Genomic DNA, 27,331 nt, shown 5'->3' on the forward strand with positions numbered 1-27,331 from the left:
TTGCACGTAAACGGAGGTGTGGCTTGGTTAACTCTAAAAGAGAGTTATGTTTGCAACAACGCAAAATGACACCAACTCTTATTTAAAATGGACACTTCTGGTGTTAAACCCAATCTGTTTAGTGTTGATTCAACACTTTATTTTAATACTTTATTGTAACACTGGAAAATCAACACCGGTCAATTTACTGTGATGTTGACAATTTTACATTGTACAGGTTATCACTTGGTTTTTGACCAAGTGAAGCTCTTGAAACAATTCACAGAAGAGTATGTTGTCTGGAAAGAAATCAAGCATCACTGGCAAAGGCTCAAAAGAGACCATGCCTTTCTTAAAAATCTTTTAAAATAGGTTGCTGTTGATATAACTGTTTTTGTTCAGTACTTCGCTTATATTATGTGCTGCAATACTATATTCAATTCAATTCAATTCAAATTTATTTGTATAGCGCTTTTCACAATACATATTGTCTCAAAGCAGCTTTACAGAAAGTGCATTTCAAAAAAAGGTACATAGAAAAATACAGTTAGTTAATCATGCATTAATTTAGGGCATAACATATCGCCTGCGTGGAGTCGTCTCCTCACGGGCTTCGAGTCGTCTCTGCATGGGTGTTGGGGCATCTGAAGTTTCCATGACAGGCTGGATACAAACTGGAGCTGACGTACTCTATTTACCTCGGGACTAGCGTCCCGAGATAACAACAGAAAAGCAGATGGGAAATAATTAGCGTAGCTGCTGTTCCTAATATTAATGCATTCAATCTGATTCAACTGTAGTATAAAAGGTAAGTATTATGTGAATGCTTGGCTAAAGAGATGCGTTTTTAATCTAGTTTTAAACTGGGACAGCGAATCTGAGCCTCGAACAATATCAGGAAGGCCATTCCAGAGTTTAGGAGCTAAATGTGTATATATAACACTTCAATGTGTATATTATATAATGTACTGACTGCTGCTTTGTAAATTTATGTAAGGAACAGGCAACTCTGGCCCTTTGCATTCTACTTTTTGAGGTTAATTAAGAGTTAACCTCCAACCCTAATCGAGCACATCTGAAAATTTGAACCAAAGTCTTCAGGTTTACTTATAGACAATAGGCAGGAGGGTTTGAGGTTGGAGCTAAATCTGCAGGACAGTGGACGCTGAGGGCCAGAGTAAACCATCACTGCTTTAAATAACGCAGAACATAAGCTGACCCGACTGTCCATTAAACAACTTCATTTGAATGGTTTGTGTTTTTTGTTTTACTTTCAGACCAGCACTGGAGAACGCCTGACAATGGGATGTTGAGACGTCTTCCTCTGGTTGAGAAAAAGCTACACCACATCAGTGATCACATCTTCTGTTCTTCAACTGAACAAACTGTTTAGACGAGGTAGAAGAACACGAACATGATAGAGACGTACAGGGAAGAGCAAGAAACCAGTTTAGCTGTGATAATGAATCATTATTTTCCAACACAATATCAAATCTGTTTTCTGTAGGTGACTGAATATGATTCTCTGGCACTCGTGTTGTGGCTTCAGCAGCTGTGAATGGATTCATATGATGTTAACGTATTTTTGAAGACACATTTTTATTTATCTTGAATCTCATTTTTCTTTATGCTACTTTATCAACTTTATGCTTTGTCCTCCAATAAAGTGTTGTTTAATAAAGTATGGTGACTATTGTGTATTGAAAGTGGTGTTTGGTACAGTAAATATACATTTTTATTTGAGAAATTTTTATTTCTTATTTCTTTAGTTTAATTAATTTAAAAATAACTACATATAATTAAAAATAATAATAATTACAACTGGCCTGTTGGAGTATGCTTTTACTTCTACAAAAAGGGCAGATTAGGTACCTAGTCTTATTATTTTTTATTTCATAAATTAATCAGATGATTTAGATTAATTCACAAATAACACACACGTAAATGCGGTGGACAAAAAATAAATAGGGGTGCACTATCTAAGCTTTCACATTGCCTTTTAAGTCTAGTAATTTACATAATCATAGCAGACGCTTTTGTCCAAAGCAGCTTTAAAAGTGAGGAAAACAACGAAACCGTTATAAAGATAAAATAATAGGCTACTTAGATACGTTTCAACCGTTTTTAGAAACACACACACACACAGTGTGAGCAATGTTCTTATTAGGTGTTTTTACGCGTTTGTCACAGAAACGATAAATATTTAATCAATCACGACAAATATTAGAGAAAAATACAATATGATGTATGCCAGCATCTTGCGCATCAAAACAAACTTGTCCTTCCTCCATCACGGTTGAACTCGCACTAGATCCAGCAAGGGTGAGCTAGAACTCTAGCTCCTCTCATTTGACGCTGCAGCGAATCCCCGCTCACTAAATTTAGCAAGGTGGAGCTGGAGCTCCAGAAAAGGGGGAGCTCGAGCTCTAGCTCCTCCCATTTGGCTCTGCATCGAGCACCATCTCACCTGCCTATTACGTCTCGTCTTTCCATTGGACTGGTTATACACGTGCTTCACGACGCAATCACGCAGGGCGTTCCCACCGCGTCTCGACGCAGCTCGAGTTCCCTTGAAAGGGAAGCTGATGTTTCGCCATGTAATCAGACAGTCGATTCCTAAGTTCCGATACAAAATAGTAGTAAGTATTTCACAGAAACTTTTATAAAACCGTAGACAGAAATGTGTGTACTAGCTACTTGATGGAAAAGATGGAGGAGTTTGTGAATCGGTTGGATATCTAGACTAAATATGGATCAAGGGGACTTTTTATGTCTTGAGGCCCTTTACAGGTGACGTCCACATTAATACTTTTTTTCTGAAAGGACGTGTTTGACATTTTTCATCCTGTAGTAAAGGAACAGGGTTTCTTTTGTGTATCGTGCTGTAAGTTAGGCTATGTGATGATTTTTCAAATTACTTTTTTGAGTGAACGCATCGATGTCATTATCTATTTACCTCCAACTCTCATGATCAGATCAATGATAAAGATGTTTAATTAAGTTTAATTACTTTAGTTTTGTGTTTGTTCGTCATTTACATCCAGAGTCAGTGGAGATCAGACTGTTTCAACTGTTCAGCTTCATCATGGATGACAGACAAACATCCAGAGATGAAGATTTTTCTCCAGTTTGCAGGTACTTTAAATTAATACATTAAATAACCCTTTATAGACCCATAATAAAAGAGATGTCTGTTTTAAATGAATTTCTTGAAAACAATGTCTAAACCCTCCTCAAGTGCTTTTCATCCAAACAGTATGAAAATCTTACATATTATGATTATCATCAAAAACTAATTAAATCTGTTCTGTTATAGTTCAGTTCAGCAGGAGAGATCAGAACCAGCGCCCAGCTGTGTGTCTTTGAGGAGTGACGGGTCTATGGATTATCCAATACATTTTAAGAATGACAATACACAGGCTGATCTCAGGTAGGCTACAACATTTCTTAAAGACATGATTAACATTTTAATATTATGGTGTTTTGTATTTTGTATTTATGATATTCATAATAGACATTGTCTTCACCTGATGCAAGAGAGACATAATCTATGAGTGTTCCAATTTCATGGCTTGGAATCAGATAAATAGCATTTTATTGAAAGAGATGCTTATATTATTTGAAACACCCAGCTTTTGTGGACATTTTAAATGGACTGCAGTCCTTTTTGTTGGTACCTGGGCGTTGTGGAATTGCAGGTAATGTGCAGCAGTGCTGCTGTGGCCTTACATGTATATTCAGAGCTCAAAAAAATACCCTATTCTATATTCTGACCTCAAACCCATTATAACCTCCTCCAAAAATGACCAACAGATGGTATCAATGTAATACAATTAAAGGGGTCATATGACGGTTCTAAAAATAACATTATTTGGTGTAATGCAATGTGTTTATGTGGTTTTAGGTTAAAAAACAAACATACTCATTATTCTACACATGCTGTACATTATTGTTGCTTCTCTATGCCCCGCCTTTCTGAAATGCGTTGATTTTTACAAAGCTCATCGTTCTGAAAAGCGTGGCGTGCTCTGATTGGCCAGCTAGCCAGTACATTGTGATTGGCCCAATAACCTTAAAGGGGTGGTATAATGCTCTTTTCACAAGATGTAAAATAAATCTTTGATGTCCCCAGTGTGTGTGTGTGAAGTTTTAGCTCAAAATACCCCACAGATATTTTATATCCTTTTACCTCACACAGACATGCACTGAAAATGTCAATGTTTATGTTCAAACCAGAGTCAGACAATAATGGAGAGACTCAAGAAGTGACAACATGTAGAATGCAACAGTACATTTCTGAATGGTTAGTTGATGAATTTAGGTAGCTTATGTGTTATCTTCTATTCATTGATTAGCATTTTTTAAGGACTTCGTCTTCAACATTACACACTAACTAAAGTTAAAAAAGTGAAATCATAATCAACCACCCCTTCAAGCGTGTGACGGAAATGTCTCGCCCCTTACCATATTTGGAACATCAGCTCCAGAAGCAATAAAGGCAGGTGATCATGTCAGAACTACCTTATCAATTCGAGCCCGATTCTGATCCGGAAAATGCAGATGTCCAAGATGAGCGTTCATCTTTGCATGGCGGCGCTGGCGGCAACAATAATACAGCGAGAACAAAAGTTACAACATTGTTTCTACTCAGACAATTCATGGGACCATATCATCTGAACATATTTCCAAATGAAATAACCTTTTATAGGCCCATAATAAAAGAGATGTCTGTTTTAAATGAATTTCTTGAAAACAATGTCTGAACCCTCCTCAAGTGCTTTTCATCCAAACAGTATGAAGATCTTGCATATGATGATTATCATCAAAAACTAATTAAATCTGTTCTGTTATAGTTCAGTTCAGCAGGAGAGATCAGAACCCGAGCCCAGCTGTGTGTCTTTGAGGAGTGACGGGTCTATGGGTCATCCAATAGATTTTAAGAATGACGATACACAGACTGATCTCAGGTAGGCTATAACATTTCTTAAAGACATTTAAATATTTGAATGAAAGAGATTTTTGAATAGTCAGTAGCAAATTCTTAAAATATAAAAAAAACATACTTACAGGCTGTGTGTGAGTCAGAAGCGCCAGAATGTACAAGCAAATATGGAATTGCCCCACTTTTTAGAATCAGCTTTGTGCACAGCCTGCCTTGTACTCTCGCAGGGTCTGGAAACAGTCCTCTGAAAATTGCGCATCACACAGTCGAATATTTTAGTTGTACTGTTCTGGAACAGTTGTAAATAAAGTTTAAGCATTGTTTTCTAATTGTGTCCTCTTTTGGAAGGCCAAACTCATTTAGTTTGGCTTTCGCAGCGAAAAACACAGTGTCTCCACGACATGGCGGCGCTGGCGGCAACAATAATACAGCGAGAACAAAAGTTACGCCTTCTTTCTTTGCGTATACATTTATTTATGAAACTTTGTCCCCACACACTGACCTAGATTTTTTGGGGCGAGTTTGAAAGAAGAGTTTTAGGAAGGCGTGGCTGAGCCTTTATAACTTTTATAAAGAATATCTCTTAAGGTTTTACACTTTGAGCTTTGTAACTCTGCAGATCTTATACTTGCACTAACAGCTACATAACACACTAAAGAAAAAGGAAAACAAGAAATCGCATCATATGACCTTTAAACTTTATGAAATTAATCCTGTTGTTGATAGAAAACATTGTTTCTACTCTGATAATCACTGGGACCAAATCATCTGCATATATTGCCAAATAGGCACAAGGTTTTGTTATCAGTTGAAGATCCTCCTTTATGCCTCTTATGACAGAGTCCACTATCTTTAAAGCAGATTTTAAAGGAATGCGATGGTTTTAACTCTTCTAGGACTCTGTTTTTATTCTGTTGATTCGTATTAATAGATTTTTTTTTTATTAAGTGAGGCTGAATTAGTTTAAAAACATTTGTAAATTTAGTTTTTAGTTTATTTCTCTTTTTATATTTTGCTACTTTTATTCTCACCATTAAAATAGCTCTGACAACTGACATGATGTTAAATTATAAGCAATCAATCAATAATATATTATTTTAATATAATATTTACAATATATAAAAAGCTTTCTCAAGCTAACACAAAGTTTGTCTTGACAAACGTTTTTTTTTAATAGTTTTTGTTTTTAGTATTATTACAGTTGTGGCCTTGAGCAGTTGATTTATTAATAAGTGCATTTACTTATTATCTGTTTTAGGAGGTTGACAGTGAATAATTAAGGTAATATAAAACAAATCCACCAATATGTCTGATTCTTGATTCTCTTCATGATGTTTAAGGTCAATCCCACCACAAAGATCAACAGTAACAAAACCCGCCTGTAAGAAGAATGACCAGCCTATGAATCAACTACAGGACTTTAATGAAAGCAGGGATGCTAGTGTCAGGTAAAGTAAACAAACAGGTAAACAAATACAACATTTTACTCTATATATTTAACTTATGTAATACTATGTTATTTTAATTTTACAGCCATGAAGTCCTGAACACATTTAGATCAAAACTGATGGAGAAGTTTAAGCGTCTGAATGAGGGAACAGCAAAGCAGGGAAACCCAACACTCCTGAATGAGATCTACACAGAGCTCTACATCACAGAGGGTGACAGTGGAGAGATCTGTAATGAACATGAGGTGAGACAGATTGAGACACAATCCAGGAGAGCAGCAACAGAGGACAAACCCATCAAATGCAATGACATCTTTAAACCTTTACCTGGACAAAACAAACCCATCACAACTGTGCTGACAAAGGGAGTCGCTGGCATTGGAAAAACAGTCTCTGTGCAGAAGTTCATCCTAGACTGGGCTGAAGGCAAAGTGAATCAGGACATCCAGCTCATATTTCCACTACCTTTCAGAGAGATCAATTTGATGAAGGACAAAACACTCAGTCTTTCAGATCTTCTTCATGTGTTTTTCCCTGAAACAAAAGAAATGGAAATATCCAGTGACAAATATAAAGTGTTGTTCATCTTTGATGGTCTGGATGAGTGTCGTCTGTCTCTGGATTTTCAGAGTGATGTGAGGTTTTGTGATGTAAGTGAATCAGCCTCAGTGGACGTACTGCTGACGAACCTCATTGTGGGGAATCTGCTTCCCTCTGCTCTGATCTGGATCACCTCTAGACCAGCAGCAGCCGATCTCGTCCCCTCTGAGTGTGTCCATCGAGTGACAGAGGTACGAGGCTTCAATGAGCCACAGAAGGAGGAATACTTCAGGAAGAGAATCAGTGATCAGAGTCTGGCCAATACAATCATCTCACACCTGAAGTCATCAAGGAGCCTCTACATCATGTGCCACATCCCAGTGTTCTGCTGGATCTCCTCCACTGTTCTAGAGAAGATGTTGAGTGAAGCAGAGAGTGGAGAGATTCCCAAGACTCTCACTCAAATGTACACACACTTCCTGATCCTTCAGTCCAACATCAAACATGAGAAGGACTATGAGAAGAACCTGACAGATAAAGACATGATCCTCAAACTGGGAAAAGTGGCTTTTCAGCAGCTTGTGAAAGGCAATGTGATCTTCTATGAGAAAGACCTGAGAGAGTATGACATTGATGTGACAGAAGCATCAGTGTACTCAGGATTGTGCACTCAGATCTTCAGAGAGGAGTCAGGCCTGTATCAGGCGAAAGTCTTCTGCTTTGTTCATCTGAGTGTTCAGGAACATCTAGCAGCTTTATATGTGCACCTCTGCTTCACAAACAACAACAGGAATGTATTTGACCCAGTCTCTGAACCAGATTTGTTGTTTGTATTAAAGGACTGGTTTCAAGTTAAGTTTAAACATGTTTCATTTTCTGAGCTCCATGAGAGAGCCGTGAATGAGGCTCTACAGAGTAAAAATGGGCATCTGGACCTTTTCCTGCGCTTCCTTCTGGGGCTGTCAGTGGAGTCTCATCAGATTCTCCTTCAGGGACTAATGACACTGAGAAGAAGAATAAAGTCTGACAGCAATGAGAAAACAGTTGAGTACATCAAGGAGAAGATCAGGACCATTGACTCTCCAGAGAAATCCATCAATCTGTTCCACTGTCTGAATGAACTGGGCGACCAGTCACTAGTCGAGGAAATACAACAGTATCTGAAATCTGGAACAATAAGTGAAGCCAGACTCTCTTCATCTCAGTGGTCAGCTGTAGTTTTTGTGTTGTTGACATCAGAGAAGAGTCTGGAGAAGTTTGATATTAATACATTTGTTGGAGAAAACAATAAAGCTGAAAAACTGAAGGTTCTTCAGAAGCTGCTGCCCGTGATTAAAGTTCAGTAAGTATCAGTGAAAACTATCACTTTACTGTTAAAACAAAAGAAAATAAAAAGCTCATAAATCTAAGAAACATACAAACATTTATTTTATCAGTAATAGGAGCAATATGGCAGCATACTTGATTTTATTGTTTTTCTGATTTTTTTAAATCTATTTTATTGATGTGAATAATGACGGGGAGATGTGATTGGGAAACAATACAAGCTGACTCAAACTTGTGTTAAAGCACCTGACACCCAATGTCTTCAACATGAGGATTCATTTAAAACAAACAAGTTTAATGTTACAAATGATTTATAAAGTAGTTTTCCTGGCAACAACGGACAAAAAATTTAATATTCATATAGCATGTTTATTGGTTATTCACCTGCAAGGGAGGCCAAGAATTCTAGCCCAAGAATGCGGTCTTACATTTAGAGCAAAGCGAGGAGTTAGTTGGTTTAATTTTATGTTGTATATGTCGTGTCTGTTCAGAATCTTGTTCTTTTGCACACTGAGAGTTTGTTATCCTGAGTCCACACCATGTCCCATTTGTCTTTTATTCACACTTAACTCTCTCCAATTGTAATCTGTGACACCATTACCTCAAGGTTCCTGAGTAATTTTGAGACAATGCCATCCATTGGTGACCAAGTGCAGTGTTTTCTTTACTCCATCTACAAATTGTCTACTTTTTCTCAATTTTCTATTGCTTTTTGTTTTCAGTTCATAGTGTTTACCAAGTATGATTTTCATCTCTCTACAGTTTGAGTGATTGTGGAGTCACAGAGAAAGATTCTGCTGCTCTGACTTCAGCTCTGATATCAAACCCCTCACAACTGAGAGAACTGGATCTGAATAATAGAAAACTGCGAAATCCGGGTGTGAAGCTTCTCTCTGTTGTACTGAAGGATCCTGACTGTAAACTGGAGAAACTCGGGTAAGATCATCTACGGTATATCATAGTCAGACATGTTATTGTCTTCTGTAAGACTAAATCAGGGTTCCACAAATCTGGCACTGGAGGGCCGCTGCCTTACTGAGTTTAGCTCAAACCCTGATAAAACTCTCCTTCCTGTAACTCTGAAGACATGGATTAGCTTGTTCAGGCGTCTTTAATTAGGGTTGGAGAGAAACTCTGCAGGACAGCGGCACTTCAAAACCGGATTTGAGGAACCCTGGACTAAATGCTCTGATGTAAATTTTAGGGCTACACTGCAGAAAATAAATTTCTTTCTCAGTATTTCTGTTTTCTTTTCTTTTTTGTATTCTTAATTGAAGATAAATTTACTTGAGAAGCAAAATAACTTAAAATGTTAAGTCTTGTATACTGAAAAATTGCTTATGTATCTTGATTTAAGAATTTTTAGATATTAGATATTTAGACTACGTCTGGATCGGATTCAGAACGATGATCAAAACACAGATGGAGTAGATAAAGTCCAGCAACACCCCCAAAGCTTCACAGTCCTATACCTCGTCCTGCGTCGACATTTCATTAAGTAACATTAGGCAGTTTTGATTTTACATTTGCGTCTGCTTACATACGTGACCCGTTCTGGCAAAATGAGTCGCAATGAGCAATTGTTCATGACTGAGCTACACCTGTTTGACTTTAATAGTCAAAGTCAATTTTGAGAAAAATCGGGTTAAAGTTTTCTGAAGGTTCCAAAACAAAATCATCTACCAACCATACCTTAAAATCTTGGGTAATAACACCACATTTGGCACACACCACCGAGTCAAAACCAAATATTTATAGGAACAATATATATTCAACTTTTTTCCCCCATGGTACCACAATTGTTTGATTAAAATTAATGAAAAAGACAGCCTATATATTCAGACCTACTGTACTGCACAGGTCTAATATAATGTTACACATCAGCTGTTTTTCCCCAACAGTTAACCAAATGTTCACTTAAAGGTATAGCGGAGGATCTTTCCAAATTTTAGATAAGACCCGCCCTCTCCACTTTTTGAAAAGTTTGATTGATTCACCAGAATGATTGACAATTAGGAGGACCAATAGTATAGGTTACCCACCAGGAAGTAAAATATCCTCCGCTATACCTTTAAGACATAGCAGATTATGTTTGCTTGAATACTCGCCAAGACAGATATTTTGAAACACTGTAATTCTGTGTAGGTATAAGTGTATATCGGGATCACGCGCTGTCTGAGGCGTCTTTGAGGCACGCTTCGGATGTGTCAGTCAATGTGAGTAAAATCATTTTGTTTAAATCAGTATGAGTTTGAAAATCACATTTCATTGGTTCAGACTCATGCCATCGAGAATTCGCTATTAATATTCACAAAGTTGGATTGCTACGTTTTAAAACAATACCAAACTTGTGCTGAGGGAAAGCACAGTCGTCGAGAAGCGAGCAGAGAAAACTGAATTTTTCATGGACAAAGGAAAACATACAAATAAAGATACTTTTAAATGTTTAATTGGTATTTTGACCCTTGGGATCACTAGATGAGGGCTTAATGAGCTCATTTTTGTGAACACCTCAAATTCGACCATTTTGCCTGTAGCTCAGAATTATCCTGTACGCATTCTGACTCATTTTGCCAGCACGGGTCACATATGATATTGCATGTTTCTGCTTCTTCTTCGCCTGTGTTTTTATCAGGAGATTTAATACTTTTTCAAAAGTGAAAGATCTCAAACTAAACCGCCTTCAGTGATACATGTGTTAAATAGTTGTTGTTAAGTGTTAGCTTATTATATTTATGTTGAAATTTTATGGATTTAATTTTTACATTTTCCATAATCTGCCTGTAAATGTTTGTATCTCCCAGGATACGTTTCCCCTTTGGGAGTATAAATTAATTGGAAAAAAGAATGTTTGTTTGGCAATGCGTGTTACAACATTTTAATAACAATTTTAAAACATGTATTCTCTCATAACTTTAAACATTCTTTGTAAAATTCGGTCGAACAATGCCTGTTTATGACTATATTAGCCTACTGTATCATATTTAATATGCAAATTTCTAGGGCCTATGAATGATCAATATGACCAAAACTTTGCTGAGAAACATCGTGTACACAGTCTTCTTCATGCCTTCTGTCCTCTGATTGATAGTTTATACTTAAAAAACAAAAACAAAATTCAAGTAAAGTCCTTTTGCTCAGAAAGTTTTTATTTTTATAAATGTAAATGTAAGAAACATTTATTAGACTGAAGCAACTGGGGTTTATTGATTATTAATACACCATTTTTTTGATCCATGATCCATAAAAGCCGCGTGTGCGTGCGTGTGTGTGTGTGCATGTGTGTGCGTGTGTGCGTGCGTGCGTGTGCGTGCGTGTGCGTGCGTGTGCGTGCGTGTGCGTGTGTGTGTGTAATGTGATACTCAACAAAAAACAGATGCTAACTTGTATATGCATGCATGTGTGTTTTTTTGTTGAGTATCATATTTATACATCGCTTTTATGGCTCATACTGTCAGAAACACAGGGTTAGGACTAGTGTGAAAACTTGAACACAGTCAAAAGGTGAACCCAAATGCAGAAAACCAGATGACAGTTCTGGGAAATATCTTCAAATCTTTTATTTGATGAAAAGGAACGTCCAAACTTTCCTAGGATAAAGCCAAAAAGTAAACTCCAAAAAACTTCCACAAATAGTTTGATAACAGTTCCAAAAAGTAAATCCAAAAAGTCCACAAAGTAAATCCAGAAGGAATTTGAAAAAAAGTTCACAAAAAGATCTGTGAGTACTCCAAAATTTCAAAGAGCAAAAGTCAATTAAACAAAACAAAGGAACCATACCAGGTACACAAATTAGATTTAGATAACTCCAAAAGAGGCACAGCAAGAGAATGACCTAGACTTGGTCATGGCACTGGAAACACTGAGCAAAGTACTCAGGAGAAGGGTGACTTAAATACACAAACAGGGAACAAGGCACAGGAGACATAATGACAGAGACTGAAAACCAACAAGAGACACAATGAACTAGAGGTGGGAATCTTTAGTCACCTCACGATCCGATCCGATTCCGATTCTGGAGGTCACGATCCGATTCCAGATCGATTCTTTATCTACTTTTCCCCCCTTATTAATTCATTAGTTTACATAAGTAATTAAGTACTTTTTTAAAAATAATTACAAATTAAAAAAAAGAATTAAAACAGTTGTATTTTAAGAATTTTAAACTTATATAACTTCAAAACATACAAGCAAGTAGCAAATAATAAAGAGGAGCATAGAAACATGACAAACAACAAACAAAGAGTGCTTTCAGTATTTAAGATTATCTGAACATTTTCCATTCAAGAACTGTGAGTGATTTTTCTTCATCGTACTTTTGTATTTTACTATGACATAGACTGCGGGAGATCTATTAAGCTGCATTCACGCTCGGATCTCTTTTGAAATATAAGAAGTAATGTGGTTTGTCCTGTCCGTTTAATCCCTTAAGACATAACTGGCTGTGTTTACGTTCATTTTGCACAAGTATATTAAACCACTTACATGGAGTCGCACAGCCGCTTGCGCGAGCAGTCTCGTACACAAACAAAGCGCGCGTCAGCATTTAAAATTGAAAGCAGCCTTCTGTTAGTGAGATTCATATTTTAAATATATAAGTCCACTGCATTCCAAACCACATAAATGATGACTTCGTAGAGCATTTGTAAGGAAAATACAGACGGGTGAGACAGCACACTTTAAGTGTAACATCAAAACAAGCGCGCGTCTCTCACAGCGCATCCTGTGCAACGAAGCCTGTGAATGTCCTTGTAATTCGCTTCAACCTTTCCGAACTTTATGAAAGATTATTTTACGGAAGGTTCGAGTTGTGTACGTGTGTGAGGAATTGTTAGCAAGCAGAAGACGGGTGTTCCTAAAGCAAACTCAGCGTCATCGCACATCTGGTAAAAAACTAAGCTCAGAATCGATTCTGAAATTCTCATAATCGATCCAGAATCGTTGGAGAGAGAATCGCGATGCATCGATGGATCGATTTTTTCTCCCACCACTACAATGAACATATATAATCTATGTGGCCAAACATAAGTCTAAAACCTTGACACCGGTGTTGTGCCTGAACGCGTTCATTGAACGATAGATAGTTCATGAACTCGTTCATATTTTGGGCGAACGTGAACTGAACGTACTCTGTTACTGCCTGATGAACGTTACTGTGAACTCGTTCATTCTGGTGTCTGTGAACGGCACGCTCTCTCAGTTTAACTTCGTTCAAAAGGATGCAAGATTTCTATAGAAATGTATTTGTCCCGTTCGGAACCTCCGTTGTCCCGTTTATTGACGCTGATCTAACCACTGATGTATGACTGAATCTGATACAACAGCAACACTTGATCATAGCTGTCAACATTGAACATTGAAAATAAGGGAGATTTCCCAGAATCCATCCCCAAAATAAGGGATTTTTTTTTACACGATTCTTACCCACAAACTTTAAAAAAAAGCACTGATCATTAACAGTCTAAAGAGTTTATAACTACACAATATATATAAAAAAATGGCAGACCAATGGATATGTTTTGTTTTACTTCTCAAAAAAGTGCTTTATTTATGAACAAAGTAAACATTACTTACACATTTTCATTTGCTACAACGTATTTTTAGCTTAATGTTGAGAGACAGAGTGAGAAAGAAACAGAGAGAAAGAGACAGACAGGCAGAAAGAATGTGTAAGAGGCAGTTGAACAAATGGATAGAGACAGTGAAGACAACTGTACACTGTCTTTCTCTTTCACACACACACACAAACTGTCTTTCTCTCTCTCTCACACACACACAGAGTCTTTCTCACACACACACTGTCTCTTTCTCTCTCTCACACACACACACACACACACACACACACACACAGAGTTGATATTTTTATGAGAGGTCGTAACACAACGTATTATTCAATGCATTACTTCTATATAGATTATATAAGTTGCTCAAGCAGAACCATGTAGCTACTTATATTAAAATTGCATACATTTTAAATTAAAACTTAATTTACCAAAACAGCAGATTTCATACCTTTTCTAAATCGTTATACATAAAGTCTTGCATGTCACAACTAACTTGTTTTTCCACATCCACGAATGAGACGAGTGTCGTTATGTTACCTTGTTGAAGTAAATTGTAGTTTTCCTTGCTTTACCTCGTCTTAAAATAAAAAGATGACTGTGAAAAATGGTACTATTTAATTACATGCATGAATGGTAAGATTACTAGCCTACATTTTATTTAATTAAACGCATTTATGGTGAAACTATTACATTTTAATGTCAATCTGTGTGCATTTTAAACACGAACCATGCGTTGTCACTTTACAGCACAGCAAAAAATAGACTCGGTATGGAAACGATCTCTGCACTGCTGTATACGCACCACAACTGGAACGGATCGACGGACTGCATCCGTGTGCAGTGTGAAAGCTCTAACTGTTACTGTAACATGGGTGCGGGAAAAAATACGCATCGCACACGCACTGCAAACGGAGTATGTGTGAAACGGGCGTCAGAGGAAGACCGCGAGTGCTTAGGGTTCCATTTGGGACAGGGCGACAGATAGTTGCGTGTTCTGAGTTAACACAATCAGAGCGTAAAAATACCGGATATTTTACGGGAAAATACTAAAACGGGAAGACAGCGGGAAAAGAGCTAAAATACGTGAGAAACCCGGAAAAAACGGGAGGGTTGACAGCTATGACTTGATCACGACACCGGTCATCATCCAATCACAGTCCACACTCACGCGCATCAGACCCAGAGATCAGACCATACGAATAACAAACTCTAAATTGAGAATTAATTATTATTTTGGGACAAATCATTGTTTGATTTGCGCACAGAATCCTCCGCTGTCTGGTCGCTTCGATCCGGACTCGCGCTAACGGCAAATCCCTTTCACTGTCCGACTGGGTTTTGATTTCGGCAAATCAGTTTTAACGAATTCAAACAACGTGATTATTGTGAGTCCAACATACATCCAGCCACGCAAGAAAGCATCAAATCATCCTGAGGGAATAATATACTGATGTGATTTGCTGACCAAGAAACATTTATACATTAATTATTATTAATGTAAAAAAAAAAGAAAGAAAAAAAATCAGGATTCTTTGATGAATAAAAGGTTCAAAGTAAATTTATCCGAAATAAAAAAAACGTAACATTATAAATGTACTTGCTGAATAAAAGTAGGCTATTAATTTCTTTAAAAGTAGTGTATAATTACAAAAGCTTTCTATTTCAGATAAATGCTATTATTTTGAAATATGGTTTGTGTGTAATATGACTTTAATCAAAACAAATGTGTTGTCTGAAAACCTTTTAAACGCATACGAACCTGAAATGACATATAGGCCTACTGTGTTATGTTGGCCTAGCCTATAGCCTACAAATATTTTTGAGTGTCCCTCATTTTCCTGTAAAGAACCATGCACGATTGTCCCGCATTTGTTTAGTTGGCAACCCTACCCTCAATGCTATGTAAAACCTGGTTGGATAAGGATTTTAAAATTGGATATGAAGATGAAATCTGACGCATAGTTTCAGTGTTAAAACTGATAACATAATTGCTGTCTGTGGTTTTATATGGGCTGTGGCAATAATTTTGAAAAATAATAGTTTGCAGCAACATATGGAAAAAAAGAACTGATTTTTTGGAACTGTGAACTTTAGTTCAAAATTTTGAAGTTTGAACTATGAACTGAACTAGTTCATTTAAAAAATTGTTAACTGAACTTTGAACTAGTTCATGTAGAAAGTGAACTTTCCCAACACTGCCTGACACATATATGCAATTCAATGCAAATCAATAATAATTAAGAGATGGAAAATGTTCCCCAAAAGCCTGTTGTGTCATATTTGACATTTATATTAACATGAAAAAATGTCAAAAGAATTACATTTTTAACATTAACAAATGGTGAATAATCAATAAACTCAGTTTCTTCAGTCCAGTAAATGTTTCTTACATTAATTTATAAAAATCATGAATCATTAATAAATCATTTCTCAGCAAAAAATACTTTATTTGATAAAAAAAAGTATAAACTATCAATCAGAGGACAGAAGGCATGAAGTAGATTGTGTGCAAGAGCAAAACAGAGAGGCAGAAGGTAGCATTAGGAAGACAGAAACAATCACTGCATATCCAGTAAAACCTCATGGTATGTGGCGCAATGGATAAGACACATGCCTTTGGTGTGAGAGACCCGGGTTCGAATCCACTGTGAGACACCAATGTGTCCCTGAGCAAGACACTTAACCCCTAGTTGCTCCAGAGGCGTGCGACCTCTGACATATATAGCAATTGTAAGTCGCTTTGGATAGAAGCGTCAGCTAAATGAATAAATGTAAATGTATGTTCACTGTCAGCAACAGTGTTGTCATAATTATCAGTTTAGGTTAGACCATATTGATTTCACTTTATTTTAATGGTCCCTTGAACACATTCTGTTGACTATAAGTACAGTTGCACATGTCTACTAACTCCCATTGGAGTGTTAATAGATTTATTAGTAGACTAGTAGGGTTAGGGTTAGAATAAGTTGGCATGTAGTTACAAAGTTACTTATAGTCAGTAGTTAACCTACCATACTCTTGTGTGCTTTCATCTTCACGATGAGTCTGTCACAGAGAAGAGGTGTAGTTGTGTTTGAGCTCATTTAGAACTGTTGGATTTATGAAGCACATGTGTTGAAAGCTTTTTGAATTTCTTTATTCTTTTTTTTTATGACTGATAAATCTCCAATTGAAATTTAGACATATTTAATAGTCTGTGTAGAATTGTGGCTTGTACGTGTTGATCTGAACTGAGAGAGTGAAGACTCAGAGTGTGTCATTGTTCTCTACAGGTTGAGGGATTGTGGAGTCACAGATGAAGGTTGTTCTGCTCTGGCTTCAGCTCTGAGATCAAACCCCTCACACCTGAGAGATCTGGATCTGTGGGGGAATAAACTAGGAGATTCAGTTCATCTGCTCTCTGCTGTACTGGAGGATCCTCACTGTAAACTGGAGACACTGAGGTAAGATTGTCTCTCTGATTGTCACACATGTCTTTGTCCTCAGTAAGAATTTTAGGACTAAAATTAGCTTGTAAAATGTTCTGTAAACACTAAATCTCAGCACAGAAATCACAGGTGTACACAAATGTCTAATCTCATGATCTGGTATTAGTGTTCATTTTTACATTCTTTTTAAAATATATCCTTTCAATTTAGTGAGTATTTCATTATATTCATTATGTTCAATAATTTTAATTTATTTATTTAATAATTTAATAACAATAATCTGATCCTATAGTTCCCCCGGCACTGCACAGTCCTTACTCGTTGAAGTTTCTGCTTTGAACGGCTCTTTCCGTGGCTACAAAAATAAATAAATTCAAAGTAGCTTTTCAAACACTACTAATGTACTAATATGAAAGATAATAAGCAAAAGAAATGTAATAACTTCATGCTGATCTTCATTATCTTATATGCAGGGAAAACACCTGAACTTCTGCGGAGCAGTAATGAATAAAGTAACATGGTCAGCGTCGCGCTGGTGAGATTAGTTTGCTCTGTCCATTCGGTTTCGCTAGCAAACACGTCCTCCCTGCGATGTCGAGTCGGTCACACAGCTCGGTCCATTGAGCCGCACCGATGATGTCAGCACGGCATGAGCTCTGTAACACCGCTCCGTTTCGTCCCACTGAAGGTGTGTTTGGCTTCCCATACAACTCGTTACAACTAACCGACATTGCTTAAAAGAGTTTGTGAGACGCGCCAAATTAAACAGAAGTGCGGACACACAACTTCCTTTTCAAGGGAAATTAGCCATCATCAACTCCCGAAATCTCTTCTTATTTCAGTAATGCGTATGAATGAATTTCACCAAGGTTGATCAATGTTTTTTGTTTCACTAGTGTTGAGGCTTTTCAATAATTGTTTCCTATACGGCCCTTCATACTGGTGGTTTCATATTTGTCTCCTCCAAAGTTTCAGACAAGAATGAACATTGATCTAGTTCATTTGTACAGTATGGTGCACTGGCAGAATAGTTTTGTATAATTAGTGTAGAAATATGTGAAATGCTTATAAATCATTAAATGTTTAAGTTTTATAGGCCCCATTATTACAAATTTTTCAAGTGTCCAGACATATATTGTTATCCATTTAATATGAAGAGACAATTTTATTAGTCTTTTTCATTATAATATATATTATAACATTTCTAAAGACACTTATTTACTGTTGTGGTAATAAACACATATGTGTTAAACTGTAAGCATGAAGTTATAAGGCAACGCAAATAATAGAAATAAATGATAAACATGAAAATGGTCTTGATATAAAAGCTTCAGGTCAGGGGCATTCAGTCCGTATACTGTACGCTGTGAATGCTCTGCAGACCCAAGCCATTTAAGAGAATGAGTTTGTGGACTCGCAAATGAATATTAACACTATAAATATGACTATAAATTCCCTTGTCGGTTGAGGTGTAAAATAAAGCTTACATAATAAAAGTCCGTCATTTATTTATTTGCCATTCAACAATTTTTTTCCAAATAAGTGCCAGTTATAAAGTAAATAAAATTAATACATTATTAGTTAACTGTGTGATTTGTATATGTAAATTTCTGAAATACATAACTTGCACACAGTCACCTCTGATAACAGATCACTCTAAATTGTAATGTAGATGTGCATTTTCTGTAAAACTGCTTTGAAACAATATGTATTGTGAAAAGCGCTATACAAATAAAATGTGAAATTAATGGAAAAGTTATGGAGGGTTTTGGGTAAGTGTATCCACAACGCTGGCGTTATTATGCATCATCATCATTGTTTCGCGTTCTATGGAAGCATATGGGTAGCAATATTCAATTTGAAATGTAATATGTAAAATGGCAATGCATTTCTGTATTTAAATTTACGTTTTCCATTACATTTGTGCAACGTTTGGTGCAAAATTAAAATTAAATTATATTATTTACATTTGCCATTTCATACACTAGTTTTAATATGTAAATTGAATACATATTTGAACATATTTTAAGTTTGCAGTGGCTTCATAAATTAATGAAAAATATAAAAAAACAAAGTACACCGGATGCACATTTCTTTGTTCTTCATTTTCTAGAACTAGTTTAAGAATCTTGCTGTATTTATATGTAATTAATTAAGAGAAAGTACACCGCCATCTTATTCTGACGAAAGTGACTTGAACGCACTGCCGTAAACACGACTTCCCAGGAGGACTTATAGATGATGACGTCACCGGGGGGGCCAACTTCACACAGTGATTGACAGGGTGGGAGGGGGCGGGGCCAACTTCACGCAGTGATTGACAGGGTGGGAGGGGGCGGGGCCAACTTCACGCAGTGATTGACAGGGGGGGAGGGGGCGGGGCCAACTTCACACAAGGCTTGTTTGACTTCATGCAGGTCTGCGCAGACCAATCGGCGGCTGACTTGAAGCAGTGCATGCCGGTTAGAAATTTTGTCCGACTTGATAAAGTGCCGACGCCATGTGACTGTGACGTATGCCATCAAAGTACCGCGAGAGCGATTCGAGAGTAGCCGGAGAACTCCGCCAGCGCAGCTTCTCAAGAGCGGCTGCACGAGCTCTGATGACGACACAGCTGTTCCACGATTGGCCGGATTCACCGCATGACAACGATCACGTGTGTTTCGTGTTTATTCGAAAACCTTTAGTTCCTCTAAAGCTCACAAATCAGTTTTTTATAACAGTAAACACTCTTTTCATGTAGTTGCGATGTTATATTGTGTCATGTTTATCAAATTAAAACTGATTAAAAAACTTAGACTCCACTTCATTGATAGAAGTTTATGTTGAACTTTATTCTTGTTCAAACAGACGCTGTATGAAGCAGTACATAAAGTATTGAATGAAAATGTCTCTGAAACATCTGTGTATTATTTGGCAAATATTGAATTTATTTCACTTCAGCTGTGGTAAAGTATGCAAAGATTACGCGGGGGACGTGTCCCCCCCACTTTTTATAAAATGTAAATTCGTCCCCCGCACTTTTTCATAGGGCAAGTGTGTCCACCACACCCGGTTTTCGCGGGTGTGCATAGCCTACATCGAGATTTAAAATCCAAAGAGTCAAGTCTATCTACATACGTGACTTTCACGTTTCCATGGTAATCAGTCACTCGTGCATCACGACACGCCCATGCTCGCACCCGCGCCCAATCCATTTTTTTTCATAGAGGTTGCAGTGAGTTCAAAACGACAACAAACTCTTCAGTCTTAACTCGATCCTTTTTCACGAAAAAGTCAAGCGCTGTAAGTAAGTTGTCATGTGGTATCCGAATTGTGTTGCACAATGATGAATAACTCTGCCTATTTCTCTTGTTGAATAATTAACAAGTTTCTACCCGCACAAACGTGCGTTTATTTTCAATCTTTTTTTATTCGTAATGTCTTTTATTTTCACAGATGTTATCAAAGCCCTTCAAATTAGAATAAACATGGTGATTGTTAGCCTAATGCTGAATTTGTATTTCCTTGCATTAACAGCCTGCTTGAATCAGGCAGTGTTGTAACATGTGTACATGATGACAAAATTTAAGTTCTCTTGAAAAAGCCTAACCAGAAAGTTTGAAGTAGTTTTAAAAGCTTGAAGTTTGAAGGTTTTCAATTGGAAAGTTTTAGTTTAGTAAGACAGACAGGCAGATAGATAGATAGATAGATAGATAGATAGATAGATAGATAGATAGATAGATAGATAGATAGATAGATAGATAGATAGATAGATAGATAGATAGATAGATAGATAATAAATAATATTAATAATAAATAGGGAATCACAGATAATGCAAGGATGATTCTGATTTAATTTAATGTTAAGTGGCGATTGATAGCCTATAGTTGATAATAATACACTGACGGTAACAAAGTTTCAATTTGAAATGAAAGATGGAGCATAGGCTACATTTAATAAAATTAAGGAAAAAATGCCCTTTATAAAGGTAAAAAACTTATTCTGATAAAAATGTTTTCCAACAGTGATGTAATAATTGTAGTTTGAATAATTGTAATGTGATGATCAAATATCATAGGTTTGGGCGGTTGGCGGGTGGATTATTTATTTTTAACAGCAGATTCGGGTGACTCAAAGTGCACCAGATTAATGCATTTATCTTTAAAATGTACACATTTTCTTCCAGGGGGGCATGCCCCCCGACCCCCCTAGGGGTACCGAGCTCCACCCACAAACACAGGCTATATGATGGTCTATGAAAAATACAAATTTCATTATCTTATTATTAAAATGCATGATCAGGATTTTACCACTCCCGCCTAGTTTTGAGCCAGGAAAAACCCTGCATGTGCAATATAAAGTAATGAACATCTTTCTTTCTTTCTGTTTTATTGCTTTAAAAATAAATAGCATATTAAGCCAATTAAGCAAAAACCTGTCAACAAAAGTCTGAAAAAAACTGGTATTACACTTGACATTCTGTCCCCCTCACTTTTGAAATGATGGCTACGCCCCTGCAAACACCACGTGAGCGGTCACTACGGGAACCAGAAAGTGTCCGACTTCACGTGTCCATTTGCAGCTCCTCCCAACCTGCACTCGACTACTCTCAAGAAGTCCTCTCTGCAGCCTGTAGCACGATGACGTAGCTGGATCAGATCCAACACATACTGGACGCTGTTACGCGCATGCGCGGTGGTGTGTTTGGTGACGTCATATAGGCCTATGCATGCGCACTACAAGAGAGTTGATCAGTGATGATTTTTTTATTTTTTTTTGCTTGTCCTGCAGACACTTAACAGCAAATTAAGAGGAACCTTATGTACAGATCACTGTGGAAAAATTTGCCATTAACGAAGGAACTCTTACCAGACAAAATATCTTAAAGCATTTTTTTTCTTTCTTTTTTTTGGACATCTGACAAGATTTCTTTTCTTGATGCTGTTATTATTTTTGCATTTTCCCTTGAATGTGTACTGGTATGTTAAGTTGTTTACAGACCATATTTTATTGTAGCTTTAGGATTAACATTACAGAGACAATTACTTGACTAATTTTTGCTTCCACTCAACAGCAAATATGACCTGAATAAAATAAAATGGCTTAATTTTAAAATGTTCTGTATACACGCATAAAAAAATAAAAAATACTTGCGGTGACCACATGCTATTAATCCATCAAATTTAGGTTTAAAATCATGTGATTTAAAATGTTGTAAAATGTACTATTTTGTAGAGAGAAACTAGGATAACTTAAGCATCACATTTATGTAAATAATTATTCATCAATAATTACTTATTACTATTTATCAGTACTACTACTACACAGGTTAGAACGGTTAGATGGGGCGGGGCCAACTTCACTTCCGGCGCTGCACTGTGGCGACGAGTGCCTACAGCACGTCTGAAATGTTTGTTTGTTTTATGGGTTATATGTAAGCGTTTTTCATCACATGACGCTGGAGGAACCTCTCAGAGTATCGGGAAAGTTGTCTGTTGTGCTTCACGGAAACATGGCTTAAAGACACGACTGATAACTCAACACTCAGGATCACAGGGTTTAGCGACCCGATTAGACTGGACCGTGATGCACAGGTAACCGGCAAAAGAATGGGAGGGGGGGTGTGTGTTTATATAAATGAGCGATGGTGTAAAAACTACACAGTAAGAGACTCCCATTGCTCGGAGGATATTGAGCTATTGTCGCTGTCGGTAAGACCTTACTATCTACCTAGGGAATTTGGTCAGGTGTTTGTCACTGTGGTATATATTCATCCCCGCGCTAATACTAAGGTCGCGGCAAATAGGATATACGACACAATGGCTAAACTAGAAAACATGGCACCTGATGCACCGAAGTTTGTGCTCGGAGACTTTAAAGGGTTAAAATGAAAATTCTGTTAGTAATTACTCACCCTCATGTTGTTCCAACCGTGTAAGACCTTCGTTCATCTTCGGAACACAAATTAAGATATTTTTGATGAAATCTGAGAGCTGATAACTTCTCCGTAGGCTGCTAGGTGGCCCAAACTTGCTGGCCCAGAAAAGTTATTAAAGAGATCGTTAATATAGTCCACGTGACTACAGTGGCTCAATATATCAAGCGACGAGAATACTTTTTGTGCGCAAAAACAAACAAAAATAACGACTTTATTCCACTATTCATTTCCTTTTCTCTGGGCCTCGTAAGTGTTTTTGCGCAGCGCGTCTGTGTTACACGTCACCACGTAGGCTCACTATTGGCCGACGCTGGTCATGTGTGTGACGCGCAGCGCAAAAACACTACGCGAACCAACTAGTGGCCCAGAGAGAAGGAAATGAATAGTGGAATAAAGTCGTTATTTTTGTTTGTTTTTGCACACAAAAAGTATTCTCGTCGCTTGATATATTGAGCCACTGTAGTCACTTGGACTATATTAACGATCTCTTTAATAACTTTTCTGGGCCAGCAAGTTTGGGCCACCTAGCAGCCTACGGAGAAGTTATCAGATTTCATCAAAAATATCTTAATTTGTGTTCCGAAGATGAACGAAGGTCTTACGCGGTTGGAACAACATGAGGGTGAGTAATTACTGACAGAATTTTCATTTTTGGGTGAACTAACCCTTTAATGGATGCTCAATCAAAAGCGTATTGCCCAATTACTATCAATACGTCGAATGCCCGACAAGGAGGGATAAAACACTCGATCTATGCTTTGGGAATATTAAAGACGCTTATAAGGGCTATGCAAAACCACCCCTCGGAGACTCGGATCACAATGCAATCCAGCTTGTCCCGCAGTATAAACAAAAGCTCAAGACCAGCAAACCGGAGATAAAGACAGTTAAACAGTGGACTAATGAGTCTGTTGAACGCCTTCGAGGCTGTTTTGATTGTACTGTGTGGGACATTTTCGTGCACACTAGTAAGAATTTGGAAGAGTTGACTTTAGTGGTGACTGACTATATTCGGTTCTGTGTGGACTGTATAATCCCAGAAAAAACTTTTAGGGTATTTCCAAATGACAAACCCTGGGTAAATAAAGAATTAAAAGTTGCACTGCACAGGAAAAGGAGAGCTTTTGAGCAGGGAGACAGGCTTAAAATGAAAGCAATTCAGAAGGAGATTAGACAGATAACAAATGACTGTAAACAGAAATATAAATGGCAGATTGAGGTGAAAATGAGGGGGAATAACCTGAAACATGCATGGCAAGGGATGTATACAATGATAGGGAAGGAAGAGAAGAAAAGGCACATAGATGCAAATGGAGATGATCAAGCATTTGCAAATGAACTGAATGGTTTTTATGCACGGTTCGAAACATCAGACTTTCTCCTGGAGCGTGATGCCATTAGACAGCAGTTACAGTATGGTACTCCTCCAACTATTACAGCGGATGAGGTGCGTAGAGTTTTTAATAAAATTGATTCTAAAAAAGCACCAGGCCCAGATCAAATAAGTGGTAGGGTTTTGCAAATGTGTAGTGAACAACTTAGCCTCATTTTCTGCCAGCTTTTTCAAAAGTCATTAGATACACATTACATTCCTAAAGCCTGGAGGTCCTCGCTCATAGTACCAGTACCTAAGGTAGCAAGACCAGCTGATTTAAATGATTATCGTCCAGTCGCCCTAACATCAATCGTGGTGAAGAGCCTAGAGAGAATTGTTCTGAGACATATTCTAAATGATGTGCAATGTAATATCGACCCTTTACAGTTTGCCTATAGAAACAAGCGGAGCACAGATGATGCCCTTCTGTATATGCTCCATAATATCTATTGCCATCTGGATAAGCCCAAACGATATGTCCGGGTTCTCTTTATAGATTTTTCCTCCGCCTTCAACACCATCAGGCCCCACATTATGATGGAGAGGCTGGGGCAGTTAGGGGTAAATCCTAACATTATAAGGTGGGTTGAGTCCTTTCTGACGGAGAGAACACAGTGTGTTAGGGTAAATGAGGCTGTGTCCTCCCCGATTATGACCAATACAGGATCCCCACAGGGCAGTGTCATCTCACCAGTATTGTTCACTCTTTACACTAATGAGTGTAGAAGTAATACACCTGAGCATCTTACAATAAAATTTGCAGATGATACAGCAATAGTGGGGTTAATACAGAATAGTGATGAGACCAACTACAGGGCCTGGGTGGATCAATTTGCAGATTGGTGTAGGTCCAGCTATCTTCATCTAAATATAAAGAAAACAAAGGAAATAATAATAGATTACAGAATTGGGAGCCAGCCCCATCAGTGTTTGGTTATAAATGAAGAGGATGTTGCGATTGTAGCCGAGTACAAGTACTTAGGGACAATAATAGATAATAAGTTGCAATGGAACAGTTATACTATAAAAAGGGGCTGCAGAGGCTGCATTTTATGCGGAGACTAAGACAATTTAGAGTGGATAGTGATATGATGTTACTTTTTTATCACTCATTTGTGGAGAGCATTCTACTTTTTTGTTGTGTTGCCTGGTATTTCTCTTTGTCAGTGACCAATAAAAACAGACTGAGCAAGATAGTTAACTTGGCTAGCAAGGTTGCAGGGAAAAAACTAGACAGTATGGCTATTACCTGTGAAAGAAGGGTGTTGAAGAAAGGTCAAGCAATTAATAGAGATATGTCACACCCCCTACACCAGGCATATGAGGTGTTGCCATCAGGGAGGAGGATTAGGTTACCCTCTTTCAAAACTAATCGAGCCAGTAAGTCATTCATTCCAACTACATTACACTTATGAATAAGAACTTACCTGCAGGACAGCACTTTAAATAGCATCATGCACTTTCTTTCCAGCTTGACTGTTACAGTATGCACAACTGCACTTTATTATCCTAGTTATGTGTAGTGGGGTTTGAGTCTTCTGTCCTGATGTTGTGTATGGGTGTGGGTGTGGTAGGGTGGGGGTGTTTGGGGAGAGGGAAATGTTGTTGTATATTTTGTTTGGAATTCTGTCTTGTCAACTGTCTTGTTGTCTTATGTATAAATGTATCAGACGTACTGTATGGCAGGGGTTCCCAACCTTTTTTTGTCTGAGACCCCCTTTTACCCAAGAAAATATTTTAGGGCCCCCCTTCACATTTAATGATATTATCGCTCTTGTAAGCTTGCAGCAAGGATGACAAAATATGTTGTTTTCAAATAAACGGTATGTTTACTATAAACAGATATGTTTATGCACAAATAATAGCCTATAATATTGAAAATACAATAACAAAAACATCAGTAGGCCCTTTGTAATTTAAAAATGTAAGCCTAGGAGTAGCCTATAAATTTGCCCTATTTTAAATGCAATAACAAAAATATCAGTTTTCACACCTGTGTGTAGGTAAAAAAAGAATGAATATAGGCTATTACTAAATGACTTCTGTCTGGGGCCTCAATACTTGCATGTTATTTGTGAGGCTTTATCAATGTGAGGCTTTATTTTTGAGGCTTTTGGCGCTATAGCGAGTGATAATAAACTTGTGTTTATTAACAGAATAATGCGTCTTTCGGAAGAACATTGTAGCCGGAACTACTTCTCTCTCTGTGTGCGTCTATGACGAGTCACGCAGGTACTGGGCTACTCCGCAGCGGCAGCGATCCGAACCAGGGTAAAATAGTCCCTATGTAATCACTTATTATAGGTGTACCATAGTGATTCAGGATAAGACAAAAACACTGCAAAATGGATTCATGATGAACTCGCTCATTATATAAATTTTGAACAGAAAAAAAGTTAAGGACTTTTATTTAATGCAAATTGCTCAAAACTTTTCAAAATATGACGCGACCCCCCACAGAGCTCGCTGAGGACCCCTTGTGGGCCGCGACCCCCCTGTTGGAAACCGATGCTGTATGGTGTAGAACAAATTTCCGAAAGGATAAATAAATCTCTCTCTCTTCACACAGTGATTGACAGGAAGGGAGGGGGAGGGGGCGGGGCCAACTTCACACAGTCATTGACAGGGAGGGAGGGGGCGGGGCCAACTTCACACAGTCATTGACAGGGAGGGAGGGGGTGGGGCCAACTTCACACAGTCATTGACAGGGAGGGAGGGGGCGGGGCCAACTTCACACAGTCATTGACAGGGAGGGGGCGGGGCCAACTTCACACAGTCATTGACAGGGAGGGAGGGGGCGGGGCCAAC

The 27,331-nt window shown here is 37.8% G+C and overlaps 1 protein-coding gene across 1 annotated transcript in view; it reads left to right on the forward strand.

The window, feature by feature from the left end:
• Positions 1–2,550: 2,550 nt before the first annotated feature.
• Positions 2,551–27,331, forward strand: part of LOC309510085 (NACHT, LRR and PYD domains-containing protein 12-like) — a gene marked incomplete at its 3' end in the record, with an annotated part of 60,679 nt that continues 35,898 nt past the window's right edge. Inside the window, exons 1-9 of the mRNA XM_082191177.1 lie at positions 2,551–2,618; positions 3,026–3,114; positions 3,296–3,409; positions 4,833–4,946; positions 6,262–6,369; positions 6,455–8,251; positions 8,998–9,171; positions 9,224–9,308; positions 17,118–17,242. Coding sequence (XP_082047303.1) covers positions 2,565–2,618; positions 3,026–3,114; positions 3,296–3,409; positions 4,833–4,946; positions 6,262–6,369; positions 6,455–8,251; positions 8,998–9,171; positions 9,224–9,308; positions 17,118–17,242 — 2,660 coding nt within the window. The 5' untranslated portion in view covers positions 2,551–2,564. The remainder of the gene's footprint in view (positions 2,619–3,025; positions 3,115–3,295; positions 3,410–4,832; positions 4,947–6,261; positions 6,370–6,454; positions 8,252–8,997; positions 9,172–9,223; positions 9,309–17,117; positions 17,243–27,331) is intronic.

The sequence above is a fragment of the Leuciscus leuciscus genome, assembly GCF_965113295.1.
Source record: "Leuciscus leuciscus genome assembly, contig: SUPER_11_unloc_11, whole genome shotgun sequence".
Taxonomy (NCBI): domain Eukaryota; kingdom Metazoa; phylum Chordata; class Actinopteri; order Cypriniformes; family Leuciscidae; genus Leuciscus; species Leuciscus leuciscus.